The 20,807-nt window shown below is 34.9% G+C and overlaps 1 protein-coding gene across 3 annotated transcripts in view; it reads right to left on the bottom strand.

Annotated features, from left to right (window-relative positions):
* SYCP1 (synaptonemal complex protein 1) overlaps positions 1–20,807 on the bottom strand; it is a 137,880-nt gene that overhangs the window by 53,179 nt on the left and 63,894 nt on the right. For all 3 annotated transcript variants that reach the window (XM_031004128.3, XM_031004131.3, XM_055356133.2), the window contains 3 exons: positions 14,909–14,990; positions 12,098–12,160; positions 11,875–11,937 (listed from right to left, as the gene is read on the bottom strand). In XM_031004128.3, the coding sequence (XP_030859988.2) occupies positions 11,875–11,937; positions 12,098–12,160; positions 14,909–14,990 (208 nt within the window). The remainder of the gene's footprint in view (positions 1–11,874; positions 11,938–12,097; positions 12,161–14,908; positions 14,991–20,807) is intronic.

The raw sequence follows: 20,807 nt of genomic DNA, 5'->3' as shown, positions 1-20,807 counted from the left end.
TTCAAGTCCTTTGCCCATACTTTATTTTTTTTTCCAGGCCAAGATGAATTTATGGATGAATCCTACAAAGCTATTGAGGAAAAAATAATACCAATTCTAAACAAATGGTTCCAGAATATTGAAGAGGAGGGTATAGTTTCCACTCATTCTTTTTTTTCCTTTATCAAATTTATTTATGTATTTACTTATTTATTTTTGATTTATTTATTTTTTTAATTATACTTTAAGTTCTAGGGTACATGTGCACAATGTGCAGGTTTGTTACATACATATACATGTGCCATGTTGGTGTGCTGTACCCGTTAACTCGTCATTTACATTAGGTATATCTCCTAATGCTATCCCTCCCCCCTCCCCCCATCCCACAACAGGCCCTGGTGTGTGATGTTCCCCACCCTGTGTCCAAGTGTTCTCATTGTTCAATTCCACCTATGAGTGAGAACATGAGGTGTTTGGTTTTTCTGTCCTTGCAATAGTTTGCTCAGAATGATGGTTTCCAGCTTCATCATGTCCCTACAAAGGACATGAACTCATCCTTTTTTATGGCTGCATAGTATTCCATGGTGTATATGTGCCACATTTTCTTAATCCAGTCTATCATTGATGGACATTTGGGTTGGTTCCAAGTCTTTGCTTTTGTGAATAGTGCTGCAATAAACATATATGTGTATGTGCCTTTATAGCAGCATGATTTATAATCCTTTGGGTATATAACCAGTAATGGGATCTCTGGGTCAAATGGTATTTCTAGTTCTAGGTCCCTGAGGAATCACCACACTGTCTTCCACAATGGTTGAACTACTTTACAGTCCCACCAACAGTGTAAAAGTGTTCCTATTTCTCCACATCCTCTCCAGCACCTGTTGTTTCCTGACTTTTTAATGACTGCCACTCTAACTGGCATGAGATGGTATCTCATTGTAGTTTTGATTTGCATTTCTCTGATGGCCAGTGATGATGAGCATCTTTTCATGTGTCTGTTGGCTGCATAAATGTCTTCTTTTGAGAAGTGTCTGTTCATATCCTTCACCCACTTTTTGATGGGGTGGTTTGATTTTTTTCTTGTAAATTTGTGTAAGTTCTTTGTAGATTCTGGATATTAGCCATTTGTCAGATGGGTAGATTGTAAAAATTTTCTCCCATTCTGTAGGTTGCCTGTTCACTCTGATGGTAGTTTCTTTTGCTGTGCAGAAGCTCTTTAGTTTAATTAGATCCCATTTGTCAATTTTGGCTTTTGTTGCCATTGCTTTTGGTGTTTTAGTCATGAAGTCCTTGCCCATGCCTATGTCCTGAATGGTATCGCCCAGGTTTTCTTCTAGGGTTTTTATGATTTTAGGTCTAACATTTAAGTCTTTAATCCATCTTGAATTAATTTTTGTATAAGGAAGGGATCCAGTTTCAGCTTTCTACATATGGCTAGCCAGTTTTCCCAGCACCATTTGTTAAATAGGGAATCCTTTCCCCATTTCTTGTTTTTGTCAGGTTTGTCAAAGATCAGATGGTTGTAGATGTGTGGTATTATTTCTGAGGGCTCTGTTCTCTTCCATTGGTCTATATCTCTGTTTTGGTACAAGTACCATGCTGTTTTGGTTACTGTAGCCTTGTAGTATAGTTTGAAGTCAGGTAGCATGATGCCTCCAGCTTTGTTCTTTTCGCTTAGAATTGTCTTGGCAATGCAGGCTCTTTTTTGGTTCTATATGAACTTTAAAGTAGTTTTTTCCAATTCTGTGAAGAAAGTGATTGGTAGCTTGATGGGGATGGCATTGAACCTATAAATTACCTTGGGCAGTATGGCCATTTTCATGATATTGATTCTTCCTATCCATGAGCATGGAATGTTCTTCCATTTGCTGTGTCCTCTTTTATTTTGTTGAGCAGTGGTTTGTAGTTCTCCTTGAAGAGGTCCTTCGCATCCCTTGTAAGTTGGATTCCTAGGTATTTTATTCTCTTTGAAGCAATTGTGAATGGGAGTTCACTCATGATTTGGCTCTCCATTATTGGTGTATAGGAATGCTTGTGATTTTTGCACATTGATTTTGTATTCTGAGACTTTGGGGAAGTTGCTTATCAGCTTAAGGAGATTTGGGGCTGAGACAATGGGGTTTTCTAAATATACAATCATGTCATCTGCAAACAGGGACAATTTGACTTCCTCTTTTCCTAATTGAATAGCCTTTATTTCTTTCTCCTGCCTGATTGCCCTGGCCAGAACTTCCAACACTATGTTGAATGGGAGTGGTGAGAGAGGGCATCCCTGTCTTGTGCCTGTTTTCAAAGGGAATGCTTCCAGTTTTTGCCCACTCAGTATGGTATTGGCTGTGGGTTTGTCATAAATAGCTCTTATTATTTTGAGATATGTTCCATCAATACCTAGTTTATTGAGAGTTTTTAGCATGAAGGACTGTTGAATTTTGCCAAAGGCCTTTTCTGCATCTATTGAGATAATCATGTGGTTTTTGTCTTTGGTTCTGTTTATGTGATGGATTACGTTTATTGATTTGCGTATGTTGAATCAGCCTTGCATCCCAGCGATGAAGCCAACTTGATCGTGGTGGATAAGATTTGTGATGTGCTGCTGGATTTGGTTTGCCAGTATTTTATTGAGGATTTTTGCATCAATGTTCATCAGGGATATTGGTCTAAAATTCTTTTTTTGTTGTGTCTAGGCCAGCCTTTGGTATCAGGATGATGCTGGCCTCATAAAATGAGTTAGGGAGGATTCCCTCTTTTTCTATCGATTGGAATAGTTTCAGAAGGAATGGTACCAGCTCCTGTTTGTACCTCTGGTAGAATTCGGCTGTGAATCCGTCTGGTCCTGGACTTATTTTGGTTGGTAGGCTACTAATTATTGCCTCAATTTCAGAACCTTATTGGTCTACTCAGTGATTCAACTTCTTCCTGGTTTAGTCTTAGGAGGGTGTATGTGTCCAGGAATTTGTCCATTTCTTCTAGATTTTCTAGTTTATTTGCATAGAGGTGTTTATCGTATTCTCTGATGGTATTTTGTATTTCTGTGGGATCAGTGGTGATATCCCCTTTATCATTTTTTATTGCGTCTATTTGATTCTTTTCTCTTTTCTTCTGTATTAGTCTTGCTAGCAGTCTGTCAATTTTGTTGATCTTTTCAAAAAACCAGCTCCTGGATTCATTGATTTTTTGGAAGGGTTTCTTGTGTCTCATCTTCAGTTCTGCTCTGATCTTAGTTATTTCTTGCCTTCTGCTAGCTTTTGAATGTGTTTGCTCTTGCTTCTCTAGTTCTTTTAATTGTGATGTTACGGTGTCAATTTTAGATCTTTCCTGCTTTCTTTTGTGGGCATTTAGTGATATAAATTTCCCTCTACACACTGCTTTAAATGCGTCCCAGAGATTCTGGTATGTTGTGTCTTTCTTCTCATTGGTTTCAAAGAACATATTTATTTCTGCCTTCATTTTGTTATATACCAGTAGTCATTCAGGAGCAAGTTGTTCAGTTTCCATGTAGTTGAGTGGTTTTGAGTGAGTTTCTTAATCCTGAGTTCCAGTTTGATTGCACTGTGGTCTGAGAGACAGTTTGTTATAATTTCTGTTCTTTTACATTTGCTGAGGAGTGCTTTACTTCCAACTATGTAGTCAATTTTGGAATAGGTGTTGTGTGGTGCTGAAAATAATGTACATTCCGTTGATTTGGGGTGGAGAGTTCAGCAGATGTCTATTAGGTCGGCTTGGTGCAGACCTGAGTTCAATTCCTGGGTATCCTTCTTAACTTTCTGTCTCGTTGATCTGTCGAATGTTGACAGTGGGGTGTTAAAGTCTCCCATTATTATTGTATTGGAGTCTAAGTCTCTTTGTAGGTCCTAAGGACTTGCTTTATGAATCTGGGTGCTCCTGTATTGGGTGCATATATATTTAAGATAGTTATTATTATTATAGTTATTAAGATAGCTGGTTATTTTGCTCGTTAGTTGATGCAGTTTCTTCCTAGCATCGATGGTCTTTATAATTTGGCATGTTTTTGCAGTGGCTGGTACCGGTTGTTCTTTTCCATGTTTAGTGCTTCCTTCATGAGCTCTTGTAAGGCAGGCCTGGTGGTGACAAAATCTCTCAGCATTTGCTTGTCTGTAAAGGATTTTATTTCTCCTTCACTTATGAAGTTTAGTTTGGCTGGATATGAAATTCTGGGTTGAAAATTCTTTTCTTTAAGAATGTTGAATATTGGCCCCCACTCTCTTCTGGCTTGTAGAGTTTCTCCAGAGATCCACTGTTAGTCTGATGGGCTTCCCTTTGTAGGTAACCCGACCTTTCTCTCTGGCTGCCCTTAACATTTTTTCCTTCATTTCAACTTTGGTGAATCTGACAATTATGTGTCTTAAGAGTTGCTCTTCTCGAGGAGTATCTTTGTGGTGTTCTCTGTATTTCCTGAATTTGAATGTTGGCCTGCCTTGCTAGGTTGGGGAAGTTCTCCTGGATAATATCCTGCAGAGTGTTTTCCAACTTGGTTCCATTCTCCCCGTCACTTTCAGGTACACCAATCAGACGTAGATTTGGTCTTCTTTTCACATAGTCCCATATTTCTTGGAGGATTTATTCATTTCTTTTTACTCTTTTTTCTCTAAACTTCTCTTCTCACTTCATTTCATTCATTTGACCTTCAATCACTGATACCCTTTCTTCCACTTGATCGAATCAGCTACTGAAGCTTGTGCATGCATGCATCACATAGTTCTCATGCCATGGTTTTCAGCTCCATCCGGTCATTTAAGGTCTTCTCTATGCTGTTTATTCTAGTTAGCCATCTGTCTAATCTTTTCTCAAGGTTTTTAGCTTCTTTGCAATGGGTTCGAACATCCTCCTTTAGCTCAGAGAACTTTGTTATTACTGATCATCTGAAGCCTTCTTCTCTCAAGTCATCAAAATCATTCTCCATCCAGCTTTGTTCCATTGCTGGTGAGGAGCTGCATTCCTTTGGAGGAGAAGAGGCACTCTGATTTTTAGAATTTTCAGCTTTTCTGCTCTGGTTTCTCCCCATCTTTGTGGTTTTATCTACCTTTGGTCTTTGAGGAAGGTGACGTACAGATGGGGTTTTGGTGTGGATGTTGTTTCTGTTTGTTAGCTTTTCTTCTAACAGTCAGGACTCTCAGCTGCAGGTCTGTTGGAGTTTGCTGGAGGTCCATTTCAGACCCTGTTTGCCTGGGTATCACCAGCGGAGGCTGCAGAACAGTGAATATTGCTGAACAGCAAATGTTGCTGCCTGATCGTTCCTCTGGAAGCTTCATCTCAGAGGGGTATCCAGCCATGTGAGGTGTCAGTCTGCCCCTACTGGGAGGTGCCTCCCAGTTAGGCTACTCAGGGGTCAGGGACCCACTTGAGGAGGCAGTCTGTCTGTTCTCAGATCTCAAACTCCATGCTGGGAGGACCACTACTCTCTTCAAAGCTGTCAGACAGGGAGGATTAAGTCTGCCGAAGTTTCTGCTGCCTTGTGTTCAGCTATGCCCTGCCCCCAGAGGTGGAGTCTACAGAGGCAGGCAGGCCTCCTTGAGCTGTGGTGGGTTCCACCCAGTTCGAGCTTTTCTTTGTTTAGCCACTCAAGCCTCAACAATGGCAGATGCCCCTCCCCCAGTCTCACTGCCTCCTTGCAGTTCGATCTCAGACTGCTGCACTAGCAGTGAGTGAGGCTCCTTGGGCGTGGGACCCTCCCAGCCAGGCAAGGGATATAATCTCCTGGCGTGCTGTTTGCTAAGACCACTGGAAAAGTGCAGTATTAGGGTGGGAGTGTCCCAATTTTCCAGGTACCATCAGTCACGGCTTCTCTTGGTTAGGAAAGGGAATTCCCCAACCCCTTGCACTTCCCGGGTGAGGCGATGCCCTACCCTGCTTCAGCTCACGCTCTGTGGGCTGCACCCACTGTCTGACAAGCCCCAGTGAGATGAACCCAGTACCTCAGTTGGAAATGCAGAAATCGCCCATCTTCTGCATCGCTCATGCTGGGAGCTGTAGACTGGAGCTGTTCCTATTCAGCCATCTTGCAACCCAGTTTTCCCCCTTTGCCAATATTTTAACCAGTTTATTTTACAGTCTTTTGCCTATTTTTAGTTGAGTTTTTTTTTATTATTGAGTTTCAAGAGTTATTTATATATTCTGGATATATGTCATCTGTCAAATAAATGTTTAGTCAGTGTTTTCTTTTTCTTTGTACCTTGTCTATTCATTTGCTTAATAATGCCTTTTGATAAACAGATCTTTCAAGTTTTGATGTAGTCTAACTTATTTGACATGTTAAGAATATTGCTTTCTTTGCCCTAAGAAATCTTTGCTGACCTTGGCCATGAAAGTATCCTCCTATGTTTTCTTCTGAAGACTTCAGAGTTCAAGATTGTATGCCTATAACCCATTTAAAATTAATGTTTGTATATGATCTGATGTAAGGGTCAAGGTTTGTTTTTTTTCTTTCCCATATGAATATCTGGTTATTCCAAATCATTTGTTGAAAGACTTTCATTTCTCTCCATTGAATTTTTTGGCATCTTTGTTGAAAATTAACAGTCTGTACATTTAGTCTATTTCTAAACTTTCTATTAGATTCCACTGATCTCTTTGTCTATCTTAAAAATAATACCTCATTGTCTTAATTACTATAGCTTTACAGCAAATCTTGAAATCAGGCAACCTAAATCTTCCAATTTTGTTCTACTTTCTCAAAATTGTTGGGTATTTTGATGTTCACATGCATTTTACAAGCAGTATGTAAAAGTCTACTAAAAAATACTGCTGGAATTGTCATGGTGACTGAATCTCTAGATGAATTCAGTGAAATCTGACATTTTAAAAACATTAAAACATCCAATCAGTGAATATGGTACATATGTATTTACTTAGGTCTTCTTTCATTGGTCTCAGTAATGTTCAGTACTGTTCTCTGTATGGGTCTTGCACACATTTTGTAAAATTTATCCCTATTTAATGGATTTTTATGCTACTGTAAATGGTATCATGTTTTAAAATTAATTTTTCAATTACTAGCTGTTAGCATATAGAAATAAAATTGATTTTTGGCCATTGACCTTGTATCTAGTGACTTTGTCACATTCATTTACGAATCTTGTAGTGACTTTGTAGAAACCTTGGAAATTTCCATGTAGATAGTCATGTCATTTATGAAGAGACAGTTTTATGTATTCCTTTCTCATTTGTATATATTTATTTTTGTTGCCAGAACCTCCAGTACAATGTTGAATAGGTGTGGTAAGAGCAGACATTGCTCTTGACACTGCCTTTCATCAGTAAATAGGATGCTAACTGTAGGTATTTTGTAGATGTTCTTTATCAGATTGGAGAAGTCCTTATCTATTCCTAGTTTGCTGAAAGTTTTTTTTTTAATCATGAATGAGTGTTCAATTCTGTCAAATGCCTTTCTGCAACTATTGAGATAATTATATTATTTTTCTCCTTTATTACTTGGTACAGTAAATTACACTGATAGCTTCAAATTTTAAACCAACCTTACATTTCTGATAAATCCCATTCGTGATAAATTGTTTGATGTAATATGGTTTTTATCATGTATTAAAATCTAGATTAGATTTACTAATACTTTATTAATAATTTTATATTTATACTCATATTCATAGGGATATTGGTCTGTAATTTTCTTTTATTCAGATGGATATTGGTCTGTAATTTTCTTTTATTATAATGTCTTTGTTAGGATTTGGTATCAAAAACCTACTTGAGAATTGTTTTCACTCTTCTATTTTTTGTGGAAGACTGGTATTATTTCTTCCTAAAGTGTTTGACAGAATTTACCAGTGAAATCATCCTGATCTGGATTTTTCTCTAGGAGATATTTTAATGACAAATTCAACTTCCCTAAAAGATACATAAGAAATTTGCCCATTTTATCTACATTTCAAATTTACTGGCATGAAGTAATCCATCATAGTCCCTCCTTTCTTATCTTTTTAATGCTTGTATTATCTATACTAATGATGTACTCTTTCATTCTTGCCTGCAGTGAATTTTACTTTCTCTCCCTTTTTTTGTGGTCAGTTCTGCTCGGCTTATCAGCTTTATTGATATTTTCAAATAATCAACTTTTGACTTCATTTAATTGTTTCTCCTATTTATTTGATATGTCTTATTCTAATTATTTCCTTTTGTCTACTTTCTGTGAATTTAATTTGCTCACTTTTTTAGTTTCTAGATAAAAACCTAGATCATTTCTTCTTTTCTAAAATAAACATTTAAAACTCTAAATTTCCCTCTAAGAGCTCCTTTATTTGTACCCTACAAATTTTTATGTTTTATGTCTATCTCATCATTCCGTTTAAAATAATTTATCATTTTCCTTGTGATTTCTTCTTTGGCCCATGAATTATTTACTAGTCTGATGTTTAATTCCCAAATATCCGGGCTTTTCCAGATATCTTATACTTACCTACTCCTGATTCAATTCTACTGGAGTGAGAGAACATATTCTGTAAGACTTCAGTCTTCTGAAATATATGGAGACTTGTTTATGGCTCAGCATGTAGTCTATTTTGGTAAACATTCTATGTGAATTTCAACAGAATTTATAGTTGCAGATATAGTGTTCTATAAATATCAATTAAATCAAGGTAGTTAATAGTGATGTTCAGATTTTCTACATCCTTATAGATGTTTTAATAGTTGTTCTATCAGTTGTTGAAAGGGGGATATTATGAGTATAGTATTTTCTATTGCTCATTTTATCAAGTTTTTGCTTCATTTATTTTGAAGCTCTATTATTAGGTGCAAAGATATACCTAATTAATTGTTATATCTTTTTAATGAATTGACACCTTTATCATTATAAAATGCCCCTACTGATCTTTAATAATACTACTTGTCTTATATTTGTTATTAAAATTGTCATTTCTTATTAAAATTGTCACTCCACTTTCTTATGCTTACTATTGGCATGATAGTATTTCTTTCCTTCATCTTTTTCCTTTAAACCTCTTTGTGTCTTTATACTAAATACAATGTGTCTCTTGTAATAGTATATGGTTTGCCCTTGATTTTTTAAATCTAGCATGACCATTTCTGCCTTTTTATTAAAACATTTGTCCATTCACATTTAATATAATTATTGATATGCTTGAGTTCAGATCATTATGTTATTTGTCTTCTATTCATATCTGTTTTTTTGTTTCTCTGCCCTCCCTTTGGAGTTTATCAAAGTTTTTTCATATTCCACTTCATTTCAATTCCTCTACTGACTTTTTTGCTATTGTTATGGACTAGATATTTGTATTCCCCCAAAATTCATATGTTGAAATCCTACCTCCAGTGTGATAGTATTAGAAGGTAGGGCCTGTGGGAAGTGATTAGGTCATAAGGATGGAGCCTTCATTAATGGGATTAGTGTCACGTTGTAAAAAGGATCCCAGAGAGCTCTCTTGTCCCTTCTGCCATTTGAGGACACAATGAAAAGTTGGCTGTTTATGAACCAGGAATCAGGGTCCCACCAGACACTGAATCTGCCAGTGACTTGATTTTTTAATTCCCAGTCTCCAGTACTATAAGAAATAAATGTTCATTGTTTATATGCCACCCAGTCTGTGGTATTTTGTTTTAGAAACCTAAACTAAGACAGCTATACTTCAGTTGCATTATTTTGTAGGGGTTGCTCTAAGGAGGATAATACGTATCACTAACTTACCAAACTCTATTTAAGTGTTAATATTGTACTATTTCACATGTAATGTAAAAATGTTACAACAAAATAGTTATATTTACTCCCCTGTCCTTTGTGTTATGGTAGTCACACAGATTATAAACTCTATAATAGCAATTTGTTTTCCTTTAAGCAGCCATATATACCGTTTTAAAATTAAAAGAAAAATATATCGCCTTTTAAATTCATCTCAATATTTACCATTTCCAGTGCTTTTCATTGATCAGTTTCCATCTAATGCCATTTTCCTTCAACTTGAAGAAATTCCTTAAGTATTGCTTAGGGTACAGCTTTTGAAGTCATATTGTCTTCATTTAATAAAGATTTTTGCTGCATACAGAATTCTGGGTTGATGGTTTATTTTTGTTAGCATTTTATAAATGTCATTCCTTTGTCATCTGACCTTCACTGTCCTGATACAAGGTCATCCATCATCTGTGTCACTGTTGTGCAATGTGACATTTTTTTCTGTCTGCTTTTAAAAGTTTCTTTTTATCTTTGGTTTTTAGCACTTTGACTAAGATATGACTGCCTACATATGGTTTTGTGCCTATCTTGCTTTGGATTTGCTGAGGGCCATGGATCTGCAAGTTTGTTTTAAGTGTGATAAATTTTTGAGAAATTTCTCAATTAATTTTTTCTGCCCAGGTCAGGCACAGTCACTCACACCTGTAATCCTAGCAATTTGGGAGGCTGAGGCAGGTGGATCACTTGAGCCTAGGAGTTCCAGATCAGCCTGGGAAACACGGCAAAACCCCATCTCTACCAAAAATACAAAAATTAGCTGGATGTGATGGCATACTCCTGTAGTCTCAGCTACTCAGGAGGCTGAGGTAGGAGGATCATCTGAGTCCAGGAGGTCGAGGCTGCAGTGAGCTGTGATCGCTCCACTGCACACTCCAGCCTTGGTGCCAGAGTGAGACTCTGTCTCAAAAATGAAAATTTTATTTGCCCTATTCTCTCTCTCTTCTTACTCCAATTACACACTTAAAAACACTTGTTATTGTTCTACAGGCCACTGAGGCACTATTCCTTTCTTTTAAAAACTCTTCTTCTGTGTACTTCTGACTGGGTAATTTCTACTTACCCAGCTTCCAGTTTACTGACACTTCATGCATTTGTATTCAATCTACTATTAGGACCATTTGGTTTTTGTTTTGGTTTCGGTTTTTAAAGACATTTTACTTTTCAGTTCTAGAACTTCCATTTGATTATTTTCAGTTTCCATTTCTTCACTGACATTCCCCATCTAGTCTTTCATTATGACCATATTTTCCTTTCTGTCTTTGAAGATGTTTATAATAGCTGCATAAAAGACTTTATCTGCTAATTCTAACATCTGAGTTATTTCAGTGTTATTTTTTATTGACTGATTTTTATACTATTGATTGACATTTTTGTTGTCTTCTGTTTGGGGCTAATATAAAGAATGTTGCTGTGAATATTTTTGTACCTTTCTCCTTACTCTACCTAGGAGTAGAAGAGCTGAATTATAAGATATATGAATCTGCTACTTTTATATAGAATATCAACCATTTATGAAAATCCTTACTTGACTTAATTTTTAATCACATTTATATATTTTTAATTTCAAATACTATTAAAAGAAGGTATAAGATTTTTATGTTTCCTTCCAAAAAGCACATAATTAATACAATGAGAAATGCTGTTTTCCATTCATAATTCAAAAACTATTTATTGAATACTTACTGTCAGTCATTGTTCAAAGACATAGGAATAAGATTACAAAATATGGCTCTAATATCAGGAGCTTACACTGTAAGGCTTTAATTTGTTTTATACAAGTAAATGGTTTTCAATCCCTTTCTGCAGCAGGATAATCACACATAGAGCTTTTTAAAATGTAGATTCCAAGAATCCATTCCACTTACTCAATTTCACTTTTTAATATGGAAGTAGGGAATATGACCACACACAAAGAGCTCATGCATGCACATATATTCTTAAGCTGCTTGAATCCAAGCTTAAGAATATATGTGCATGCTAAATCACATATGTGTACTCTATTACAACTAAAAGAATTGATCTCCTCTATTTAAAAAGATAACAACCTTTCAACTTTTCAATTTATACTGTTATGGTATAAATTGAATTTATACTGTATAAACAAGTGGAATAAAATGTCTAAATTCTCATCTATCTATTAGTATTTAAAAAACAAAAATAAAGATGCCAAATACCTTTATCTCATAAACATTCAGTTGCTTGCTTTCTGCTGTACCTTTTTTTTTCAAGGCCTTATTCTGTTAAAAGTAAAAATAATTATATTTAGTACTAAAGTTATTCAAACTTACCTTGCTACTGACTTAGACTTAAATTACTAAAGGAAGGGAAAGCATTATTCTCTAAAACTGTGGTGAAAATATCAGTTTGATTTTGAGAATATTTATAAAAAATACATACCTCCTGCTGAAGTTCTTCAATATACTTGTTTTTATTTTCAACTTGTTTCCTTAAATTGTTACACTAAAAAATTGTGAGAAATTATAGCTATTTTATTCAGTATACCAGTCAAAACAGGCAATTTCAGACTAATAAAAATATTGCATAAAGTACTGATAAAGGTCACTTCAAAATCATGGTAATTCCATTAATATAAAAATTATACTAAAATCACAAATTTCAATAAAGATCATCTAAATACAAATGCAATCATAGCTCACTGCAACTTCCAACTCCTGGGTTCAAGTAATCCTCTCACCCCAGCCTCCCAAAGTGCTGGGATTACAGGTCTGAGCCACTATACTCAGCCTCAGTATCTCTTTTTTTAAAAAAATATTATCTTTGTATGTGAAGTGATGAATATGTTAACTAGCATGATTTAATCATTTCACAATGCATACATATATCAAAACATCACTTTGTATACCATAAATATATATAATTTCTCTCAGTTAAAAAAATCATTTTCATGTTACTGCTTATATGTCAACATTCATCATTCTTATCTTTGCAATGTTTTGTCAGCTTTCCCAGTTTATCTCGAATTTTTTAAATTGTCTTGTACATAAATGTTTATAATCCCTTAAATATAGCTTTCACAAACATTTATTAATTCTGAACTTTGCAACAATCCAATGAGATAGAAAGGATAGGTATTATCTCCATTTGAGAGATGAGGAAACTAAGGCTCAGATAGATAAAATATATATAAAATAAAAAATGTCTGAACTAAGGTAGCAGATTGGGGGAAGAAAAGTGTAATGAAATTCAATGTCACACAAAATATCTGGGAAATATTTACAACCTGGATTCTTTCTGGGAAACTGTTTTAACAGGTAAGTTGAAATCCAAATATGGAAAACTGAAATATGCTAAAAATTTGTCATGCATTTCATTTTTTTCCTTAAATCGTCACTAATATTTTCTATATTGGCAAAATAAATTATGTCTTAAATTCTTAATGGAGGATTTTATTTTACATTAAAAATTAAATTCATGTTTTTCTCCATTAACAAACAACAGGCTTAATGATGTGCAGTGGCCTCTGATACAAATTTTAAAGTAGTGAATTACATACCAAGTATTTAGCACATTAAGTTCATTTTTTTCAGGTTGAATTTAACTAATAAATATGAACTAAAAGAAAAATAGCTTTTCAGGGAGGAAAATGTGGTATAATTTAAAGAATGTAGAAGACCACCTCTACTACTTCTTAGTCATGTAACCTTTTGAAGGTTTTTATCCTTTGGAGGTCTGATTTCCCAATTTATAAAATAAGAGCAATAATGACTTCTAGTTAAGTAAGATAATACATAGAAAGAACCTAGGATGCACCTGGTCTATTGTAAGCCCTTTAAAATGGTACCTTATCTCATCCTTGAACTATTCCAATAGTTTTACAGCTCTCAAAAGTGTAAATATAATTTTAACAATCCTCATGTCAAAATTCTTCAATGACCTCAAACTCTTAAATGTAGCTTAGGTGGCCTTAAATGATCCACCCTCATTTTTCCCCACCTTCATCTCTTCATGCTTACCTCTCCCTACCCTCATCTTTCCTCACTCTGCCCTCTACCAGCACTACCTTAAACTCCATCTTTTAGTTACAATGAATTTTTTGTAGTTACTTAAATATGCCATGCTCTGATACTTTCAGGCTTACCCATATAATGTTTATGTTTTTTTAACTTAGAATATTATCCTCCCTGCTATACTTGTGTCCACCACCTGTCCTCCACTAATCCCTATTAATCTAAAGCTTCACATTGAATGTGACTTCTTTCAGGAAGCACGCCCTAGCTCAAGTTTGGATTAGATGTCCTTTCTATAGACTCTAATAGTATCCAAATAGAGAACCTATGTTTGGTCTGGCCAGCACCCTTTCCTGCAAGAATTCCTCTACTATAAAATCCACAGTAGTCCTGCTGGCTAACTCTATCTCTATGAGTCGACATGCAGCTCAGGCTTAGCCAGGTTACTCTATCCCCTAGCCACAGTGATTGACTCAGGAATAAGTATGAACTGAACTAGGCCAGAGTCCTCTCCAAGATTTTTTTAGAACTTTCAAGATGACTTTTAATAGCTTTCCAACTGATTCCAATGCCTTTTATCTCTCCCCATTCCGTTCTCAAATATTAAAAGGTGTCACCTGCTCAATAAAAAACTTTAATTAGATCACTACTCTCTACCAAATAAATGAAATCCAAACGTAACACCCAGAACAGTGCCTGGCACATAGTAGGTGGTCAATATTTGTTGAATGAATGAAAAAACACAATAAAAGACCTCAAAATCTAGATCAATCTTCCACTTTGGCACAATTTTCTTCCAATCTGTATAATATATACTATAATCATGTCACATATCTTGTACTATTCCATTTTCATGACACTCTTCCCTAAAAACCTTATTATCTTAATTTGATATCATATTAACCAAAGCATGACACAACTTATTAAATAATTTGTCATCCATATATTTTATATTACTGAAGTATGAGCCTTTTATTTAGCCTAAAAAATGTTAAGTCTACATTAAATATTGAACACGCTAAAAGAAAATCAGAATTATGCCACTATTTCTTCTAGATATAGATATCAATAGTAAAATAATCCAACCTTTCCTAGATATTTAAGGTTGATGGCTGATGACAGTCTCTAGATCACTATTATTTATACAACAGTATACTTCCCTTTATTTTAGTTTAGACATATGGTGTTGCTTTTATAATTTGAAATTTTGTGATACAATCCATTATTAAATATAACATACATTTTCTTCACTCTTGTCCAATTTACATTTAACTTCATCTCTTTTCTGTTTTAGCTCTTCTCTCACATATTCTAGTTCATTTCTAAAAGAAAATGGAAGAGTGACATTATACTAAAAATTATTAGGCCTAAAGAAGATCTCAAATAACTCAAAATAAGGAAGTCTTAAAGACCACATTCTTTAACCAAATGTAAAAAACCAAAACTGAATACTTCATAATATAAGTACAAACAAGAGCCCCCAAATATGTGGAATTCATCTAGGCTACTAATGGATTAAACAGAAACTTAAAATATAAAAACAAGTTGTTTAGAAAATAATGAACATGGAAACACTACATATCAAACACTATATCATAAATTCATCATTGTGTTCAGAAGTAAATTGATGGCTTAAAATGTTTTTATAGTTTTAAAAAAGAGAAACTAAATATCAAAATACAAAGCAACAGGGGCAGAGCTGCCCAAGGCCTTAGGAGTCCACCCTTTGCAGCAGTGTTCCCTGAATGTGGTATATAGAGTCAAAGGAGATTATTTTGGAGCTTTAAGATTTAATGACTGCCCTGCTGGGTTTTAGATTTGCATGGAACCTGAACTCAATTCTTCTAGCTGATTTCTCCATTTTGGAATGGGAGTATTTATCAATTGTATCTTGGAAATAATTAACTTGTTTTGATTTTACAGGTGGAGGGGATTTGCCTTGTCTCAGATGAGATTTTGGCTTTTGGACTTTTGAGTTAATGGTGGAATGAGTTAGACTCTGGGGGACTATTTGGAAGGCATGATTGTATTTAGGAATGTGAAAAGTACATGAGATTTGGGTGCGGGGAAGTGCAATGATACAGTTTGGATATTTGCTCTCACCCAAATTTCATATTGAAATGTAATCACCAATATTGGAGATGGGGCCTGGTGGGAGGTGTTTGGGTCATGGGGGAGGATCCCTCATGGCTTGGTGATGTCTGCAATAGCGAACTCTTGCAACATTTGGATGTTTAAAAGTGTGTCCTCCCCACCACTCTTGCTCCTGCTTTTGCCATGTGAAGTGCCTCCTTTGCTTTCTACCACGAGTAAAATTTCCCTAAGGCCTTCCAAGAAGCTGAGCAGATGCCATCACCATGCTTTCTGTACGACCTATGGAACTACAAACCAATTAACCTCTTTTCTTTAGAAATTACCCAGTCTCAGGTATTTCTTTATAGCAATACAAGAATGCCTAGTAGACATGCCTACAAGATCTAGAAAACAGCCTCAAAAGGGCAAATCTAAGAGTCATTGGCCTTAAAGAGGAGGTAGAGACAGAGATAAGGGTAGAAAGTTGATTCAAGGGGATAATAACAGAGAACTTCCCAACCTAGAGAAAGATCTAAATATTCAAGGACAAGAAGGTTATTAGAACACCAACTATATTTAAACCAAAGAAGGCTTCCTTAAAGCACTTAAAAATCAAACTCACAAAGGTCAAGGATAAAGAAAGAATCCCAAAAGCAGCAAGAGAAAAGAAATAAATAACATATAGTATGTCTGGCAGCAGACTTTTCAATGGAAACCTTACAGGCCCAGAGAGGGTCATGACATATTTAAAGTGCTGAAGGAAAAAACTTTTACCCTAGAATAGTATATCCAGTGAAAATATCCTTCAAACATGAAGGAGAAATAAAGACTTTTTCAGACAAACATAAGCTAAGAAATTTCATTAACACCAGACCTGTCTTACAAGAAATGGTAAAGAGTGTTCTTCCATCTGAAAGAAAAGAATGTTAATGAGCAATAAGAAATCATCTGAAGATACACAACTCACTGGTAACAGTAAATACATAGAACATTATAACACTGTAATTGTGGAATGTAACTACTCATATCTGTTTGTTTGTTTTTTTGAGACAGAGTCTCACTCTTGTCACTCACTGCAACCTCCACCTCCCAGATTCAAGCAATTCTCCTGCCTCAGCCTCCCCAGTAGCTGGGATTACAGGCACCCGCCACCACACCCGGCTAATTTTTCTATTTTTAATAGAGACAGGGTTTCACCATGTTGGCCTGGCTGGTCTCAAACTCCTGACCTCAGGTGATCTGCCCGCCTCAGCCTCCCAAAGTGCTGGGATTACAGGAGTGAGCCACTGTACCTGGCCTCGTATCTTAAGTAGGAAGACAAAAAGATGAACTGATGAAAAATAATAACAATTTTTCCAGACATAAACACAATAATAAAATATAAATAAAAACAACAAAAAGTTTAAAACCAGGGAAACAAAGTATAGAGTTTTTATTAGTTTTCTCTTTGTTTATTTGCTTATGCAATCAGTTAACTTGTCATCAGTTTAAAATAATGGGTTATAAGATATTATTTGCAAGCCTAATGGTAACTTCAAATAAAAAAATACAACAAATAAACAAAAATGAAAAAGTAAGAAATTAAAATATACCACCAAAGAAAATTGCCTTCACTAAAAGGAAAACATGAAGGAAAGAAAGAAGAGACCACAAAACAACCAGAAAACAAATAACGAAATGGCTAGAGTAAGTCCTTACTTATCAATAATAACATTGAATGTAAATGGACTAAACTCTTCAATCAAAAGACACAGAGCAATTGAATGGATAGAAAAACAAGACCCGACAGGCTGTTGCCTAACAAGAAACACCTCTTCACCTGTAAAGATACACAGAGACTGAAAATATAGGAATGGTAAAACAAACTGCATGCAAATGGAAACTAAAAAAGAGCAGAAATAGCTATACTTATGGAAGACATTATGGATTTCAATACAAAAACTATAAAAAGAGACAAAGAAGGTCATTATATAATAATAAAGCGATGAATTCAGCTAGAGAATATAACAATTACAAAGATATATGCACCCAACACTGGAGCACACAGATATATAAAACAAATATTATTAGAGCTAAAGAGAGATAGGTTCCAGTAAAATAATAGCTGGTAACTTAAACACCCCACTTTCAGCATTGGACAAATCACCCAGACTTTGAGCATCCAAAGAAACATCAAGCAATCTGCACTTTAGACCAAATGAACCTAATATATATTTACAGAACATTTCATCCAACAATTGCAGAATAAACATCCTTCTCCTAAGCACGTGAAACATTCTCAAGGACAGACCATACGTTAAGCCACAAAACAAGTCTTAAAACATTTAAAAAATTGAAATCATATCAAGTACCTACTCTGACTACAATGAAATTGAACTGAAAGTTAATAACAAGAAGAATTTTGAAAACTGTAAAAACACATGAAAATTTAAAAATATGCTCCTGAATGGTTAGTGGGTCAATAAAGAGATTAAGAAGAAAACTGAAAAATGTCTTGAAACGAAGGATAATAGAAAGACAACATACCAAAACCTATGGGATACAGCAAAAGGAGTATTAAGAGGTGTGTTTATAAGTGCCTACATCAAAAAAGTTTTAAAAAGTCAAATAACCTAATGATGCATCTTAAAAAACTACAAAAAGAAGAGCAAACCAAACCCAAATTAGTAGAAGAGAAGAAATAATAAAGATCAGAGCAAAAATAAATGAAATTAAAGAAAACAATACAAAACAACAAAACAAAAAGTTGGTTTTTTGAAAAGATAAAATTGACAACACTTTAGGAAGACAAACTAAGAAAAAAAGAGAGAAGACCAAAATAAATTTTAAAAAGGAGATGAAAAGGGAGACATTATAACCAATATCACAGAAATTCAAAGGATCATTAGAGGCTACGCTAAGCAACTACACATCAATAAACTGGAAAACCTAGAAGAAATGGATAAATACCTAGACACATACAACCCTCCAAAATTGAACCACAAAGAAATCTAAAACCTGAACAGACCAAAAACAAGTAATGAGATCAAAGCTATAATAAAAAGTCTTCCAGCAAAGAAAAACCCAGGACCTGATGGCTTCACTGCTGAATTTTTCAAAACATTTAAAGAATTAATATCAATCCTACAGAAACTATTCCAAAAAATAAAGGAGGAGGGAATATAGCTAAACTCATTCTGTGAGGCAAGTATTACCCTGATACCAAAGCCAAATAAAGACACATAAAAAAAGGAAACGAAAGGCCAATATCCCTGATGAACATTGATGCAAAAATCTTCAACAACATACTAGCAAACCAAATTCAACAATACATTAAAAAGATCATTAATCATAACCAAGTGAGATTTATCCCACAAATGTAAGGATAATCAACATATACAAATAAATCAATGTGATACATTATATCAACATGCTATAGGACAAAAACCATATGATCATTTCAATTGATGCTGAAAAGCATTTGATAAAATTCAACATCTGTTCATGATAAAAACCCTCAAAAAACGGGGTACAGAAGGAACATAGCTCAACATAATAAAAGCATATATGACTGACCCACAGTTAGTATCATACTGAATGGGGAAACACTGAAGGTCTTTCCTCTTAGACCTGGAACACAGCAAGGATGCCCACTTTCACCACTGTTATTCAACATAGTACTGGAGGTCTTAGCTACAGCAATTAGACAAAAGGAAGAAATAAAGGGCATTCAAATTGGAAAAGAAGTCAAATTATCCTTGCGTGCAGATGTATATTTCTTGGAAATATGTATATTTCCAAGTATAATCTTATACTTGGAAAAGCCTAATGATCTCACCAAAAAACTATTAGAACTAATAAGCAAATTCAGGAAAGTTTCAGGATAAAAGAATCAGTAGCATTTCTATATGCCAACAGCAAACAATCTGAAAAATAAATCAAGAAAGTACTCCCATTTACAATAGCTATAAATAAAATTAAACACCCAGAAATTAACCCAACCAAAAAAGCGAAAAATCTTTACAATGCAAACTATAAAACACTGATTAATGAAATTTAAGAGGACACACAAAAAAAGGAAAGACACTCCGTGTTCACAGACTGGAACAATCAATACTGTTAAAATGTCTGTACTACCCAAAGCAGTCTACAGATTCAATGCAATCTCTATCAAAATACCAATGACATTCTTCACAGAAATAGAAGAAACAATCCTAAAATGTATATAGAACCACAAAAGACCCAGAATAGCCCAAGATATTCTGGGCAAAAAGAACAAAACTAGAGGAATTACATTACCTGATTTCAAAATGTACTACCTAGCTATAGTAACCAAAACAGCATAGCATTAGCATAAAAACAGAAATATAGACCAATGAAACAGAACAGAGAACTCACAAACAAATCCATACATCTGCAGTGAACTCATTTTTGACAAAGGTGCCAAGATCACACATTAGGGAAAGGATAGTCTCGATACACAGTGCTGGGAAAACTGGATATCCATATATCCATTTGCAGAAGAATGAAACTAGACCCCTGTCTCTTGCCATATATAAAAATCAAATCAAAATGGATGAAGGACTTAAATCCAAGATCTCAAGCTATGAAATTACTAAAAGAAACCGTCGAGGAAACTCTCCAGGACATTGGACTGGGCAAAGATTTCTTGAGTAATATCCCACAATTACAGACAACCAAAGCAAAAATAGATAAGTCAGATCACATCAAGTTAAAAAGCTTCTGCACAGCAAAAAAAAAAAAAATCAACAAAGGGAGGACACAACCCACAGCATGGGAGAAAATATTTGTAAACTATCCATCTGACAAGGGATTAATACACACAATATATAAGGGGCTCAAAAAACTCTATGGGAATAAATCTAATAATCCTATGGGAAAAAATGGGCGAAAGATCTAAATAGGCATTTTTCAAAAGAAGACATACCAATGGCAAACAGGTATATGAAAAGGTGATCAACATCATTGATCATCAGAGAAATGCAAATCAAAACTACAATGAGATATCATCTTACCCCAGTTAAAATGGCTTTTATCCAAAAGTCAGGCAATAAAAAATACTGGCA

The sequence above is a fragment of the Gorilla gorilla genome, chromosome 1 (assembly GCF_029281585.2).
Source record: "Gorilla gorilla gorilla isolate KB3781 chromosome 1, NHGRI_mGorGor1-v2.1_pri, whole genome shotgun sequence".
Taxonomy (NCBI): domain Eukaryota; kingdom Metazoa; phylum Chordata; class Mammalia; order Primates; family Hominidae; genus Gorilla; species Gorilla gorilla.
Note: the sequence above shows the minus strand (reverse complement) of the source record. Positions and strands in the feature narration are given on the sequence as shown.